At 42.4% G+C, this 14,118-nt stretch overlaps 2 protein-coding genes across 2 annotated transcripts in view; one reads left to right on the plus strand and one right to left on the minus strand.

Annotated features, from left to right (window-relative positions):
• Window positions 1–4,648: 4,648 nt before the first annotated feature.
• LOC147528528 (7-dehydrocholesterol reductase-like) lies at window positions 4,649–10,366 on the minus strand. The gene is made up of 7 exons (XM_086613481.1): window positions 10,266–10,366; window positions 9,164–9,386; window positions 8,340–8,430; window positions 7,460–7,673; window positions 6,797–7,001; window positions 5,725–5,856; window positions 4,649–5,113 (listed from the first exon to the last, which is right to left on the minus strand). The coding sequence occupies exons 1-7, from the start codon at window positions 10,361–10,363 to the stop codon at window positions 4,649–4,651; spliced, it is 1,428 nt and encodes a 475-aa protein (XP_086469607.1). The 5' UTR covers window positions 10,364–10,366.
• A 2,150-nt stretch (window positions 10,367–12,516) lies between these two features.
• The window catches only part of LOC147528529 (glutamine-dependent NAD(+) synthetase-like), a 10,745-nt gene continuing 9,143 nt past the window's right edge, over window positions 12,517–14,118 (plus strand). The window contains exons 1-3 of the mRNA XM_086612879.1: window positions 12,517–12,601; window positions 12,793–12,853; window positions 13,316–13,432. Of these exons, the coding sequence (XP_086469005.1) occupies window positions 12,517–12,601; window positions 12,793–12,853; window positions 13,316–13,432 (263 nt within the window). The remainder of the gene's footprint in view (window positions 12,602–12,792; window positions 12,854–13,315; window positions 13,433–14,118) is intronic.

Raw genomic sequence — 14,118 nt, forward strand, 5'->3', positions numbered from 1 at the left:
CCAGTCTTGTGATAGCTATTTAACTACTGGTGTAGTCTAGCTATTTAAGCTACATGTAAGAGAACCTTTTCACAAAATACAGCAAGATGCATGATGTGCTTGAGATCAAATTAAGTAAATAATGTATGGTGCTCCTGGTGGAGCAAATGTGGCAAGAGCCACATCATTACTTTCTGTGGGTGTACAGTGCCCTTTATCATGAGAACCACGGTTGTGAAGCTTAACTGATAAACTAATTAGTGGTTGTTAACTAATAACCAATCTGTAGACTTTATCCAAAATACAACAAGTGATTCTTATTTCTTTTTAACTTCAAAGGTACTGGGGCTGATAATGACCTTCATATAAACCAGGCCATAGTATTTATTGAAGACGCAATACAGGTAAATATAACTTTTTGATAGCTGTTATGCTTCCCATGCTGGATATTTGTCGCATATTCTTCTAGCTTTTAAATTTTAATGCTTTCAGGCAACTTCATGTGACATCATCTTGATTTACAAAGCTGAATCAGAATTCCAAATTCCTGTGGTAGGCAAGTTTCAGTGATCTGCCTAGGAGAAACATGTTTTTCCATGCAATGAATTCAGTAGTGTCTTTTCTTCAAGGCTGTCAAAAGAGATGCTGGTTTGTGGAGGGGTTTGGGGTTTTTTTGTTTGTTTGTTTCTGGTTGTTTTTTTTTTTTTGAGACTGACTGGCCTTAGTGCTAATAGTTTAAACTATTTGAACAAACCCTGTCATTTGCCTGCATAGCTTAAGAGCTGATAGAGTTTAAGGCTAGCTTCAAGTGAGAAGCTGGAACTCTCTTGCTTCAGTTGAACCTAGTGCCTTTGGAAGTCTTTGTTCTCTCTCTGTCTCTCCTTTACTGCTCCTTACGGCAGGTTCCTAGATCCTATTATCTCCCAGTTACTAGTTGCAGGCAGTGGGAATGCTGGAGGGGCAGTTCTTAAGCTCTCTTGCTGCATTCAGATAGCTTTTGGTTGGGAGATTTCTGGGAATCAGATATATTGAAGGTGTGCACACCTTTCTGGAAGCAGATACTTCTCAGTGGAGACAGTTAACAGCAGCCCAGGAGCAGCTGCAGAGGAGAGGCTGAGCAGATTAGAGCAAAAGCAGGCCTGTTGTGAAGAACCATGGGTGCTTCCCTGAACTTAAAGCGTATTTTGTTGAATGAGTTCATTCAACAATAGCTTGTCCCGTAGGTGAATGAGGGATACCGGTAGTGTGAGTTACTCCCCGATCCTGTAAAAAGGCACCATACCGGACCATTGTCTGTCCCGATTTTCTTCGGTACTCTCATGGTTTTCTCCAGTGCGAGCAGTAGTAACAACAAAGGCAGAAAACGTATCAACAGTTACATGCACGTATTTAGATGGACCAAACGACTGAATACAAGTAATATCAGTTTGCCATAATTCATTGTCACATAAACCTCTTGGATTTACTCCTGCTGGAGTATTTGAAGGCACAATACGTTGACGGTCAGGGCAGGTGTGTACAATCTGCTGAGCTTGATCTGCTGTCTGACCTGACGAAGAGCATCATCTACGACCAATTGACAAATTGTAGGACTAATCATCATTCCTTGAGGCAGTACAACCCAATGATATTGTTGCATGGGTTCTTCATTGTTAAGCACTGGAACTGAAAAGGCAAATCTAGGACAATCGTTAGGGTGTAAATAAATAAAAAAAAAAAAGTGAAAAAGTTAAAAAACCCAATCTTTTAAATCACTTGGCAAGAGTTCTCACTCGGCAGCAGCTAGGCTATCTGCAGGGTAAAGTGTTCTCAGCAGGAGCAGCAGTCTGCATGAAAGAAACAGATAAAAGTGCTTCCATGCTCTAATGTCAGCCAGTAGAAAAATCCTTCGAGCAATATTAGATGTAACAGAAATTGCCTAAAAGAAGCATTTGAATGCATAATGTTCTCGTTACTCACAATACCGCCCTCTGGCTTCAAATTTCCTCAGTTTTATTTTTAGAATGCTGATATTCTTATTGGTCTTAATTGGGCAATATCTTCCACTAATCATCCAGGATTTATCAGTGAGAAGAAGAGAGCATACTGTGCCGCACAAGGCTACCATGATTTAGTCCAGATTATCTTGCAATATTTAAACAGCCTTGGCATTTACAGCAAGCTGTCAGGGAAATTTCCAAGGCTACCTAGAGAAAAGGATGCAAGTATAGGGCCTTAGGGAAACTGAGAAAAGAAACTATCCAATTACTTCTGCAAAGTCAGGGGCAGCAGCCAATGGGGTCCAACAGTCCTAAAAGCCCACAGCTAAGTTTTCCCTTCCTCTGAACTGAGTTCTCTCAAATCAACCATTTTATAAGCACTGCCCTTTGATGAACTGTTAAGGTATTGGGCTATATATTTTCAGTAAAGGCCATTGGCATTGATTCCCGCCACCCCCCCCCCCCCCCCCCCCCCCCCATTTCAGTATTTGTATTAAAAGTCATCTTCATTCCTAGAGTGATGTTCAAATGTTCTACCACAGCAATACATCTGTTGCCAGTGATTGTGCCATTATTATGGCCATCATTCCTTCTTCCAAGGCACCATTTTGAATTGGCTACCGCATCTAAGCAAGTTTACAGATACAAATGTGTTTAAAAGCATCACCAAGTTGAGACATGCCATTTTCTGTGAAAAGCTGTTTCCAGACACATTCTGGGTGCTACACAGAAGAGATTCTGCTTTTTACTTCCAGACAAGAAAATGGTGTCACCTCCTCCAAACTGGAAGGTCAAATGAAATCCACTGTAGGAAGGTGAGCTACAATGACCTTTGATGTCCAGGATTGATATGAACTCTTAATTCCACTGTATTAATTACCCAATATGCTAACAATCCTTAAAGCAACACTCAAGCCTTAGGACACCTACCTACGTGATAAAGATCAGTGCAGAACTGTGTCACACAGACAGAAAGACTGAACTGTGACCTACAATATAACTCAAACTATGAAGTTTAGTACTGCCAATTGCATTATTTTCTATGTGCTTAAATAGATGGATTTTAAGCAATATCTGGCAATATAAAACATTATGAAGTTTGTAACCAGCTGTTTTGTTACCAGACATGCTAACAGAGAGCTTTTTATTCCATGGGAATGCTTTGGGATCTGAGACTGGAAATTGTCAGATATGGCTACTCCCAGCCCCATGAAAACACTGTTATTAACAACACTGTAACGTACTGAAATTGTTATCTGCAAAATGGTGATAAAATAGCTATAAGGTCTACAGACAGTGCTGGTGCTACAATTAGGTTTAGAAGAACTTTCTCTAAGAAGGCATCTATCGATGCTTGTACATCCAGCTCTGAAACAAAGCCAAACTACAAGATTACATTTGTTTTCTGGGTTTGCAGGGAACCTTTTCCTCCTGTCAAAACCATCTTTTCAGGGAGCATGGCAACAAAATCAAAACACATACTCACCAACACACCTCATTCAAATCTGCCATGATCAGTACATTCGGCAGCTCCTACAAGAAGCCAATTTACACAGTTATATACTTACTGCAAAAAATGAACTGTATATGTGTAAAAATAAAAAAAAATTGAGTCTTTTAGCTGGAACATAACTACCAAGCTCGTTACAAGATGCATGGTTAATACTATGATCCCTCTTTCTTTTTATTTGTTTCTCCTTTATACATTCTTGAACCAGCTCTAGAAATTACACTGTTTGAAGAGCTCCTTTTGAATCCAGTAACATTGAAAGATAACTATGTAACAAGAAAAGAAATAGCTGAAGGGAAAATAAGGAGTATTTTTTACTTGTCTTGGAATTGTGCATTTATTTCTGAAATTTTTACAGATAAGATTTTATACAAATAATAGAGAATGAAGTTTTATATCCACACTGAAGTAATCAACATATGCTCAGAATCTTCACAAAGCAAGTTTGGTTTCAGTATCAAAATAAGACCCAGTTGGTCATGCACCACATTCTCAGGTGCTGTCAGCTAATGTAACTTTTGAGCTATACCAATATCTACCAGCTTTCACAAATATTTGTATTAGAATACAAAGGCTTCCCATACACCAGTTTAGGATCAGGTTCCCCAGTTCAGCATTTTCCCAGTTAACTTCTTGAAAAGCAACAAACAACAAAACCTCCTTTGGGGAGTTACTGACTGTAGGGTATGATGGTCACAAGCAACCACATCATACAATTTCCTTCAGAAAGATAGCACACAACTATTTTCTTCCTCTCTTAAGTCACTGGAAACTCATTCCAGAACTCTGCTACTCTGAAGGGTAAACCCTCCTCCCATCTTTGGGAGATTTCAAGAGTCTCAATATATACAACTTTTCTTCAATTCCGAGTTAATTTTGAGAGGAAGGGGGCAAAAAAAAAAAGTTGTAGGTAAGAGAGTCTTCTAAAAAACCATGTCATTTCAGTGCCTCATTTAATTTCTTTAAATACAGTCTGCCTGCATGTTCCTTCAGTATAGCAAGGAGTATCATCCAGCCACCCTTTCTCCTTCAGAACCACAGAAGCATCCTTCACAAAACGTTTTTGTTAGTTTAACTGTGTTAACTGTTTGTTAGTTTAACTAGTTTAACTGTGTGGATAAACTCTCTTCGCCTCCAAAAAAAAATTTCTTTTTTCTTTCCCCTGGATTCTGTGTTAGCCTTAAAATATTCCTGGTATGAGCCGGTAAGGCACTGCAGTAGTGTAGCGCTTCCAGTCCTTCCCGTATTTGTTGAAACAACGGTGTTCATCCCTAATGCAACGGTGGGTTAGTAGAATAGTCATATAAACAATGTAGAAGTAAGGCAAGATGTGTTCAAACCCACAACTCAGGCAAGAGGCCAGGGAGCCCATCAAATCTCCTGTGTAGTTAAAATGGCGTGCCCATCCCCAAAATCCTGAGGTCATCAGTTTGCTGTAGTACTTGGTCCCATCCACAGACATGTAGGAGCACTCAATATACTCTGTTTTCTTCCCCCATATCTTGCAGTTGCCATTTGTACGACGGAAGAGGTCCTTCTGGTGGTTGGTCATTCTGAAGATGTAATAGCCGATCAAGCCCAACATCAAGATCCCTATGGCATTAGCTGTGCCCAGCTGGACAGGGTGGTAAACCAAATACAAACCCTGGGGAGCAGAAAAAAAAAAAAAAAAAAAAACAACATAAAAATCAGAGATTTACTTTAAATATATGCTCAGGATGCCAGACTAATTCCTTGATCTACATTGACCCAGAACAGATGAGTAGAAAGAAGAGGAAAATCCACCCTACTAGTGAAACCATGAAAAATTTTCAGAAAACTGCATCTTACGTTTTCTTTCCCTCTCTCTCCCTCTCCAAAATTGCATTGCTCTAGGTGGAAAAAGAAGAGAGAAATTGCAAGGATGCAGACAAACCAGGACAGAAGGAAAAAAAGCCCAAGCAAACCACCACCCACCAAAAAATCCTCAACATGCAGAAGTACAAAAAGGGACTGAAAGGATTGAGAAAAATATACAGACACAATAGGTGGTGACAGAAAAGGGTGCAAAAGAAGGGGAGGAGAAGAAAAGATGTCAATTCCATGCAGAGACAGTAAGTCTTGCTGCAAGTGAATTGTTACAAACGATGCTGTAATGGGTACTCAGTATTCAACCTGTCTAGAAACAATTTAAGATACAAATCAAACTGCTAGAGAGAATGTTTCTGGAAAGTTTGTTTCCTTTTAGACCAAGCATACACTGTACCATGTTGTTACCTGCAGAGTATAGAGGTAAGGCAGCCAAACACAGTCTCCCCAGCCCAGATACCATCCGAAATGATCATGGCAGATATCAATGGTTTTCAAATACCAGGCTTCATTCCAGAAGAAGTCCAAAACGTAAATACCCTGAAACAGAATAGCTTCACATTAATAACAGAGCACTGTCACCAGTCATCCTGTATAACAGCATCAGCCTAATCTTTCTGCTCTGTCTTGTTATAAGATCTCAAAACTGAACTGTGTTTTTATTTTAACACCTCAAAAGAGGGTATTAAGAGGAACACATCATATAAATATACTGCATCTATATAGATAAAGCAATAAGTAGTAATGCAAAGCAATATTAACCAAGATAACTGAGGCAAGTGTGCTACTGTAAGGACATAAACGTAGAAAGCATACTTGCATTTCACCATCCCTACCTTTCTTCAGCTTAAAGAGCCTTATGGTTATAGAGAGGGGGAATAAAGCTACTATCAAGCGGGCTCTCATTTACACATATCAATAAATAAATCCGAACTATTACATGTACTTATTACTTTAGGGTCTCTTCAATAGAAAGCACAGCACCTGACTGGCTGTTTTTAAGTGTGGAAACATCTTTAGTTCAGCATGTCTCACACACACACACACACACAAAAAGTTAGGCACAGTGCTGCCCTCAAAAAAAAACCCCTGCCTAATCTTCCTACAACTAAAGCCACAGAACTTGTCATTGTTCTCTTTGGATTCAAGATCAGGCTACGTCTGTTTCCAGAACATAGGCTCAGAAAAGTCTCTCTTAATTAAGTTTACACTGAAATCTGCTGGTGCAGACGTGACCATGCCACTGGTGGCACTCTGAACAAATACAGCAGAGTATTCACAATGGCACTCTGAATGAATGCAAGTGTCCAAAGAAATGAATCCAACTGTCTAAAGAAGAAAGTCCTGGTGCATCATCACTGAACAAGATTGTTCAGGCCAGGAAAAACTGTGTAAGTTCAATTTCAATGCAAGGAGTGTTTTCTAATTTAATACTAGTTTGTTTCAAAAAAATTTTCTGATTTTCTTCCTCTGAATTTACCTGAAGGACATTGACAAGGATCATGGAGTTGGTTACTTGATCATACAGCTCCTGTTGTTTGGCAGCATAGGAAAGGTTAATTAGAGTCCAGGCTACAATACCAGGGCGCCCATTGAAAAATAGCTTGAAATCAAACCACTTTCCTATTCGAGGGTTAAATTCAATCCCCATCATGTAGTCATAAAAGAAGTTGCCAGTGAATTTGCTAGAAAGCATAAAAAATGAGAAATGTACGCAGTTATACAGAAATGCAGATAATTACATCAAGTGAATCTGAAATGTGTAGTCAGAATAGTAACGATAATACAAATCATAAAACCACATAACATTGTGCAAGACAACACAAATTGATTCGACCAAAGCATTACATTAGTAGACATAAGTTTTACCTTCCGAGGTACCCTAGCTTTTTCTTGGTAACACTTTTGAACAGTTTAATTATAACCTTACATCCGTCCCACTCGTGACAAATCTGTGATACTGAGGCTGCCAGTTACATGACATGTAGCATGAAACAGAGAACGGTGCTAACGAAGCAAATAACCACAGTCATACATTGGCCTATCTGTGCCAGTAAAATATACTCTGTCATTATTATTCTGTGCAGCATTCAAGTTATAGGTCTGATTAGCTAGTATTCTCTCATCATTAAAAACCACATACCAGTCTTTGGCATTGGTAGGGAAAAAGTAGCTTTTAATCATTGCAAATGTGGAAACTGCATATCCCAGGATATTGGCACACCACAGGAGAGGAATCCAGTTGTCAAAAATGATGGTGGGTGAGAACCAGTGGAAGTAATAGGCATTTGCAAACCAAAGCACATGGGTAATGATCCAAGCCTGAAGTCCATTGATTTCATACTTATTCACTACACCTAGAACATGAAGAAAAAATTGAATGTTACTGACATTGCATTAGTACAGCTTTTTATTAATATAGATATGCATATAATATGTAGAAGCTCAATCAAGTGCAGATGAAATGACCTCACTCTCCTCACCCTCTCAAATATCTTGTGGCACTTTCTGTGAGCTTCATCAGACTCTGCTGTAACCACCAGGCTTTGTTAGGCTGAGTTTTTGTCTTCACTCTCGCTTCACAAAATAGTGAACTTGGAGTCTCCTCTAAAATGGACTAAGGTAACGAGTTACCCCTTGTCACACTTAGTTCACATCATGCATTTTGTTCAAGTCTTGTGGGTTAACTTGGCTTCAGCAGGTGCAACTCCATTGACAAATACTAGCAATAGTTCACCACTGATTTTAAGCGCCAAAATTATCAATCTGTATTTTTCCATTGCCGGTGTGGTGCTTGCCATATCAATGGCTTTACTAAAAGTAAGAGATAGAATTTCTATCATTATTCTAAAAGACGACGTAGATTGCTTTCATTTTTGTTTGAAGTAAACGTATGAGGAAGGTGAAAGCATTTATGTCCACGTTTCCTGCATTTACATACGGATTATTAAAGATTACAAGTACAGAAATACTATCATTTTTAAAGATGGTATGGTGTGCATATATTCTAAAGAAGAACTTACCAGCAGGGGTAACGGCACCTTCTTGTACACCTCCTACATATCCAGGAAGAAATTTATGGCAGAAGTCAGGAACGAACACATACAAAAACACCTAGAAGACAGAGAATGTATTAACAGTGAAAACAGACATGATAAAACCCCCAAACACACTATCCCTTTCACACACATACCGAGTATAACGCATGACAGTTTCAATTGTTGGATAAGCAAATATGGCAAGATTTAACTGTTGTGATTTTAGACTAGTAATATATCCAAGCTATTAGACAGTTCTAAAGATGTACTTCATGTATGGTTGCATCCTTTTTTGGTGGGGAGGCAGGACAGTTGGTAACTGGATGCAGATCCTTATTCTTTTATTTTGAGCTTCATCTGTGTTATATGCAAGTTGTTTTCCAATTAGGAAGAAAAATGGAGTAGTTTGGCAACTTTGAAGATATTTTACAAACATTAATTATATTTCAAACATCAATGTTCTTTTACTCTCTGTCTAAAGAAAATATCACCCCTTCTGCAGTGCCAGTTTATGATGTATTTATTGTGCATTAATTTAAAACAAACAGGTATTGTTGTTATATAGTCACTTTTTCTTAAAAACTACATCAAGGAATATATCACACAAGGAATATGTGTGTATATTCCCTACATGTTTCTTTTTCTGAAGTGCGTAAGTTTCATTTGGATTCCAAAAAGCCATGGAAAGTAAGAAACACCAAAATGTAAATGCCAGTGTGACATTCCATTACCCTTCACGAAAAAGGATTTATTGAACAGTTGTTTGAAAAAAACAACCGCTACACCTAGATCATAACTCAATAATATACCTGGAAAGTGACCCAAAGGGTATATATGCCAGCAGCCCTATAGGTCAGCATAGGAGTCTTGTTCCAGATGTCAGACAGATGTCTATTCCCCGTGAGCAAGTCAATGAGCGGATCAATCAGAGAGCACTGGTACTGGTCACAGGACATTATGAAGTAATATACAATAGGTGGTGCAAACATGAGCAGGAAAATGATGCTTGCCAAGGAAAACCAGTCCACCTCCCTGTAGTCCAAAACAAAGCATATTTTTTTCCAGCCTTCAGTTAGAACAGTAGTTTGATTAAGTCAGGTAATTTTTTTTCAGTGGACCTTCTAGACTAACTAGATGAAAACTGAAAATGTTTTCAGGGCACATACATTGTTTTGGATCAAAAAGCTTTAAGAAACACTTAGCATGTTACATACTTTACTATAAACTGTTATAAAACTGCGCTAGTTGATCAGAGCAACAGAACAGATATTATCTCCTCTCCAAAAAGCAGATGATTATTACAGCCATCATGTTTTTGAAGGCAATAGTGAGTATAACTGGTAGAGCGTTCAGTTGGAAGTGGTAACAGAATCACATGAATATTATGCAAAACTTGGAAACACAGACCTTGTACAGCCACAAGCTGAACTTGCTCTACCACATACTGTCTGTAGTGGCAAGCCATATAAACACTCATGGCTGTTTCTAGCTGCAATACAACACTCTACTAATACTTGCACAACTCTTTGAGAACCGGGATACAAGTCATAAATCTTGCTACAGCAGGAGATGTCAGCTGGAAATACCACAGATGGATGTCTAGTTTCCAAATCTCAGGAAGTATTTTGTTCAGCCCTTGAAGGAAATGAATTTTACTAATATATGTAATTTGCTTTCCTTTTTTGCAAGGAGGACTATGTTTTAATCCAAGCTATCTATCTCAAAAAATCTTGAAGAACTCTTCTTCAGCATCTGTTACTACAGCTCATTATCCACGAGCTTTCAAGAGAAGGGCAATGCAACAGTCTGTTACTAATACAGTGAAGTTTAAAAGGAATGCAGCACCTATAAGAGTTAAGTATGAACCAATCTCAAATACAATGACTAATTAGGGTCATCAGCTTCTCTCACCATGCTCTTCCCCACTGGACCTGAGATGTTCGAGTGTCATTTTGGGTGCTTTTGTGTTTTCTTTCTTCAGAAGGTCTTTTCTCCTGATGGGCTGCCATGATGTCCTGTATGAAAGAAAATATTCATGGTATTACTCCAGTGGGTTCTCAGTAATTCTTATGGCTCTACAGAAGAGAAACACAAATAGAAGTTACTAAAAACTATTCTATAGCCTTCTGATTACAAGAGATTTGGGGAAGGAGGGTAGGTAGGGAAAAATCCTGCCCAATTCCTTATGATCTTATATTCAGCAAAACATAATCAAAACACTGATGTCAAAGTAATCCATTAAACTTCTTGTTAACTGGAAATTTCTTTTAAGATGTATCGTATAATATATGGCTTATTACTTACCTGTGAGACGCAAAGGGAAAAAAAACGGCTTGCGTTTCTACAAAGCAATTTTAACAAGTGCCTTCTTAGGATTCTTCCGCTCAACAGATACTCCCCAGTCTGACAGACAGCTATACTGGCAGTTATAACCTCTCATGTTCAGAACCATCCCCAGGACATTTACAACATGCTAATGTTTCTGGATCAAAACTCTCACTGAAATCATACTCTTATTAGTAATTATTTCCTCTTCTATAAATGCAAGCTTTCTGTTATCCCACTAAACACACCCCAAGCATTGCTCTCCTAAACCCTTAGTCAGCTTCTTAACAAGAGCCTTAAGCAAAATTCACAACTCACTCAGCTATCACCGGCACAGAGAACTCCAGAGAAGCACTCTTCCTATGAGTCCAAACTTCAGGGCCTAACGATGAAGTACTGCATTACTGCTCACACTGTGTTAAAGGAATAATCATGCCAACCACACAGTTCACTTGGAAGCTCTCCCGATTGGTGCCTAAGCCACATAGCTAACATACAGTTCACATGGCAAAGCTCACATAAAGTCCTCTCAAGCAATAAAAATACATGTGCTTCCTCAGCATGCTCTGGACTTACTGAAGAGAATCTTGATCAAGCAGAAGTGTGGCAAAAGAAAAATACTTTTCGATTTTGCCCCTACAAAAACAAGGCGAATTCCTGCTCACGAATACATATTTTAAAGGAAAAATCCTCACTACCACGTGGTATCGCACAGAGCCCCGTGTTTTGCGGAGGAGCGGAACAGAGCAGCCTGCTGCCCAGGAGGGGTTCGGCAGACCCAGGCACACAGGGAGGGCAGCACCTTGCCATACGCCAGGCCCCTCACGCTGCACACGGGTACCGTGGGGAATCTTACCGGGGGCGGAGGGAACCCGCAGATTAGAAACAATCTCCGGAGCTAAGGGGCGCTTACCGAGCCGACAGCGCCTTAAAAGCTCCCTTCCAGCCCGCTTCGCCCCTCCTGCCCGGCGCCACCCCGCTCCTCTCCGAAGCGGCTCTAAAGGAGGTACGACCCCGCGCCCCCCGTGCGCCGGAGGGTCCGCCAGTACAGGGAGCGCTGCCCGCTACCCGGAGGCGGTACCGGGGCAACTTACCAGAGACAGCTCGCCAATACGCACCGTCCAGTGCCGCGCTTCCCACGGCAGCGCTCCGCGCCCAGTACCGCCCGTCCAGTGCCGCGCTTCCCACGGCAGCGCTCCGCACCCGGTACCGGCAGCAGCACCGCTCTCCTCACGGGAACGCGTCTCCGCCCCGCCGCGCTGACCAATCGCCGCCGCGCTCCCCCCGGCTCCGCGCCACCGCATTGGTGGAGCGCGCTCAGCCCATGGGCTGAGGAGACGAAGTGGGCGTGGCGCCGGCAGGGGGCGGGCGCGGGGGCCGCGACCTGTTCCCCGGGCGAGCGGGCCGAGAGCGGCGGCGTCTCCTTTTGGCGCGCCTCCGCGGGACGGCGGCGAGCGCGGCTCCTTGGGGCAGATCGGCCTGAGCCTGCCAAGTAACAGCCGGGGGTGTTTTGCACGGAGGGATCGTACTGCAACGGGAAGATGTAGTTCATGGCTGTTCCCGTGGGAACATCCCTTGCAGCGGGCGCGCTGCGGGCAGTGGCGGCCTCGGAAGCCGTGGTCCGGCCACCGCTGGAAAGAACAACGGTTTGGAAAGAAAGACTGATGCCCAAGGAGGCGATTTGGTGCGGAATAAACTGAGAATCTCATCCGTCAGGAGGCTCACAGCAGCCCCCATCCCCGCATTCCCGCGGCCAGCCAGTGGCGGCCGCCAGGAGGGACGGCCCGCGGAGCCCCGGCACCGCCCCGGAAGCGGCGGGGGAGGTGGCCGGGCCGCCATGGGCCGGGCGGTGACTGTGGCTGCCTGCGCTCTCAACCAGTGGGCTCTGGATTTTGAGGGCAACCTGGAGAGGATTTTCAGAAGTGAGTGGGGCGGCGGTCCCTCCCTTCCTCCGCGCGTTTCTGGTCGGGGCGGCAGCGGAGGCCGTGCCTGTCGCATGCAGTCCGGTTCCCGGAGCCGCGGGCGGTGGCGCGGAGCCCTGCGACCGGCGGCGTCAGGGCAGGGCGGGCCGGGCCTGAGCGTCCGGCCGGTGTTTAATCCGACCCTCTTCCAGGTATTGACATCGCGAAGAGCCGAGGAGCCCGGTACCGGCTGGGTCCAGAGCTCGAAATCTGGTAAGAGCGCCTTGTTGGTTCTGGATTTGATACGTTCCCGGTTAATTACTGAAGAACGATCGGTAAGAAAATCAGCATTTTAGTACTGTAATGCCCAAAGCGACCCTTAAAGCACGCAGCTGTCAGTGCAAAGAAAAACATTGTGGCTGCAAGCAGAAGATTGGTTCTTTTGTCTTGGAAACGTGACTGGAACCAGTAACTTGTGACCTGTTTCAGCAAGTCTTCCTTCACAGAAAATGAATTCTGCCCAGGCCCAGGCTGCTGCTCTTGGAATGAATACCCTAGCAGTGCCACGGAGTTCTAAATGCTGTTAGTAGGGATGATGTTTACAGCGCTGCTTCTCCATGTTCTGTACAAATTTTCTGTGTGGATGAGATGTTCTTTGTCTGAAGTAGTTCTGGTCCCTTGGCCCTGATGCTGATGTTGGCTGAATTTTTCATTTCTTGCGCTTTTTATGTGCAGTGGTTACGGCTGCTCGGATCACTATTATGAGTCTGACACGCTCTTGCACTCGTTTCAAGTTCTGGCAAAGCTTCTGGAGTCTCCAGCTACTCAAAATATTATCTGTGATGTGGGAATGTAAGTGATTTTTTTGCATAATTATGATAAAGGGATAGGTTTTTAGGGAATGCTGCCTCTGCTGTGTTTCTGGATAGTGAGGTCTCTGCACCAAACTTATAAACACATCTTAGGAACTCCACTACTTTCCCTTTTAATTACCATGGCTAGGACTGCAACATGCAAAGCCCCTTCTAAAGATAATCCTTTCAAAGATTTCTGATGGTTGAGCCCTTCAAGAGAGAAATAGGATGATTAAAGTTATTTATTTGGAACCTTAGTCACTGGGCCCTATTCCCATAGGTAAGCTTTTGGATAAGACTGTATTATGTGTAATGTCAAGGGCTTTCTAAATTGACTCCCTCTCAGGAATGTCAGGGCTAATGTAGCTTGCTTGGACTGGCAGACATCCTTATAAGCAACATATGTGTGTGTCAAAATCACTGAAACTATTTTAAGTCACATGCTGACAGTGATAGATTATCATAGAATCATAGAATCATAGAATGGTTAGGGCTGGAAGGGACCTTCAAAGGTCATCTAGTCCAACCCCCCTGCAAGGAACAGGGATATCTCCAACTAGATCAGGTTGCTCAGGGCCTCGTCCAACCTGGCCTTGAACGTCTCCAGGGATGGAGCATCCACCACCTCTCTGGGCAACCTGTTCCAGTGTTCTACCACTCTCATGGTAAAAAATTTTTTCCTAA

Source organism: Tauraco erythrolophus, chromosome 6 (genome assembly GCF_009769465.1).
Source record: "Tauraco erythrolophus isolate bTauEry1 chromosome 6, bTauEry1.pri, whole genome shotgun sequence".
Taxonomy (NCBI): Eukaryota; Metazoa; Chordata; class Aves; order Musophagiformes; family Musophagidae; genus Tauraco; species Tauraco erythrolophus.

What these genes read in the sequence shown, in the direction of transcription:
- LOC147528528 (XM_086613481.1), bottom strand. Translation starts at nt 10,363, where the DNA reads ATGGCAGCCCATCAGGAGAAAAGACCTTCTGAAGAAAGAAAACACAAA. An exon ending in AGGTGCCGTTACCCCTGCTG is followed by an intron (nt 7,674 to 8,339) that starts GTAAGTTCTTCT and finishes TTCATGTTCTAG; the next exon opens with GTGTAGTGAATAAGTATGAA. An exon ending in CCTACCAATGCCAAAGACTG is followed by an intron (nt 7,002 to 7,459) that starts GTATGTGGTTTT and finishes TATGCTTTCTAG; the next exon opens with CAAATTCACTGGCAACTTCT.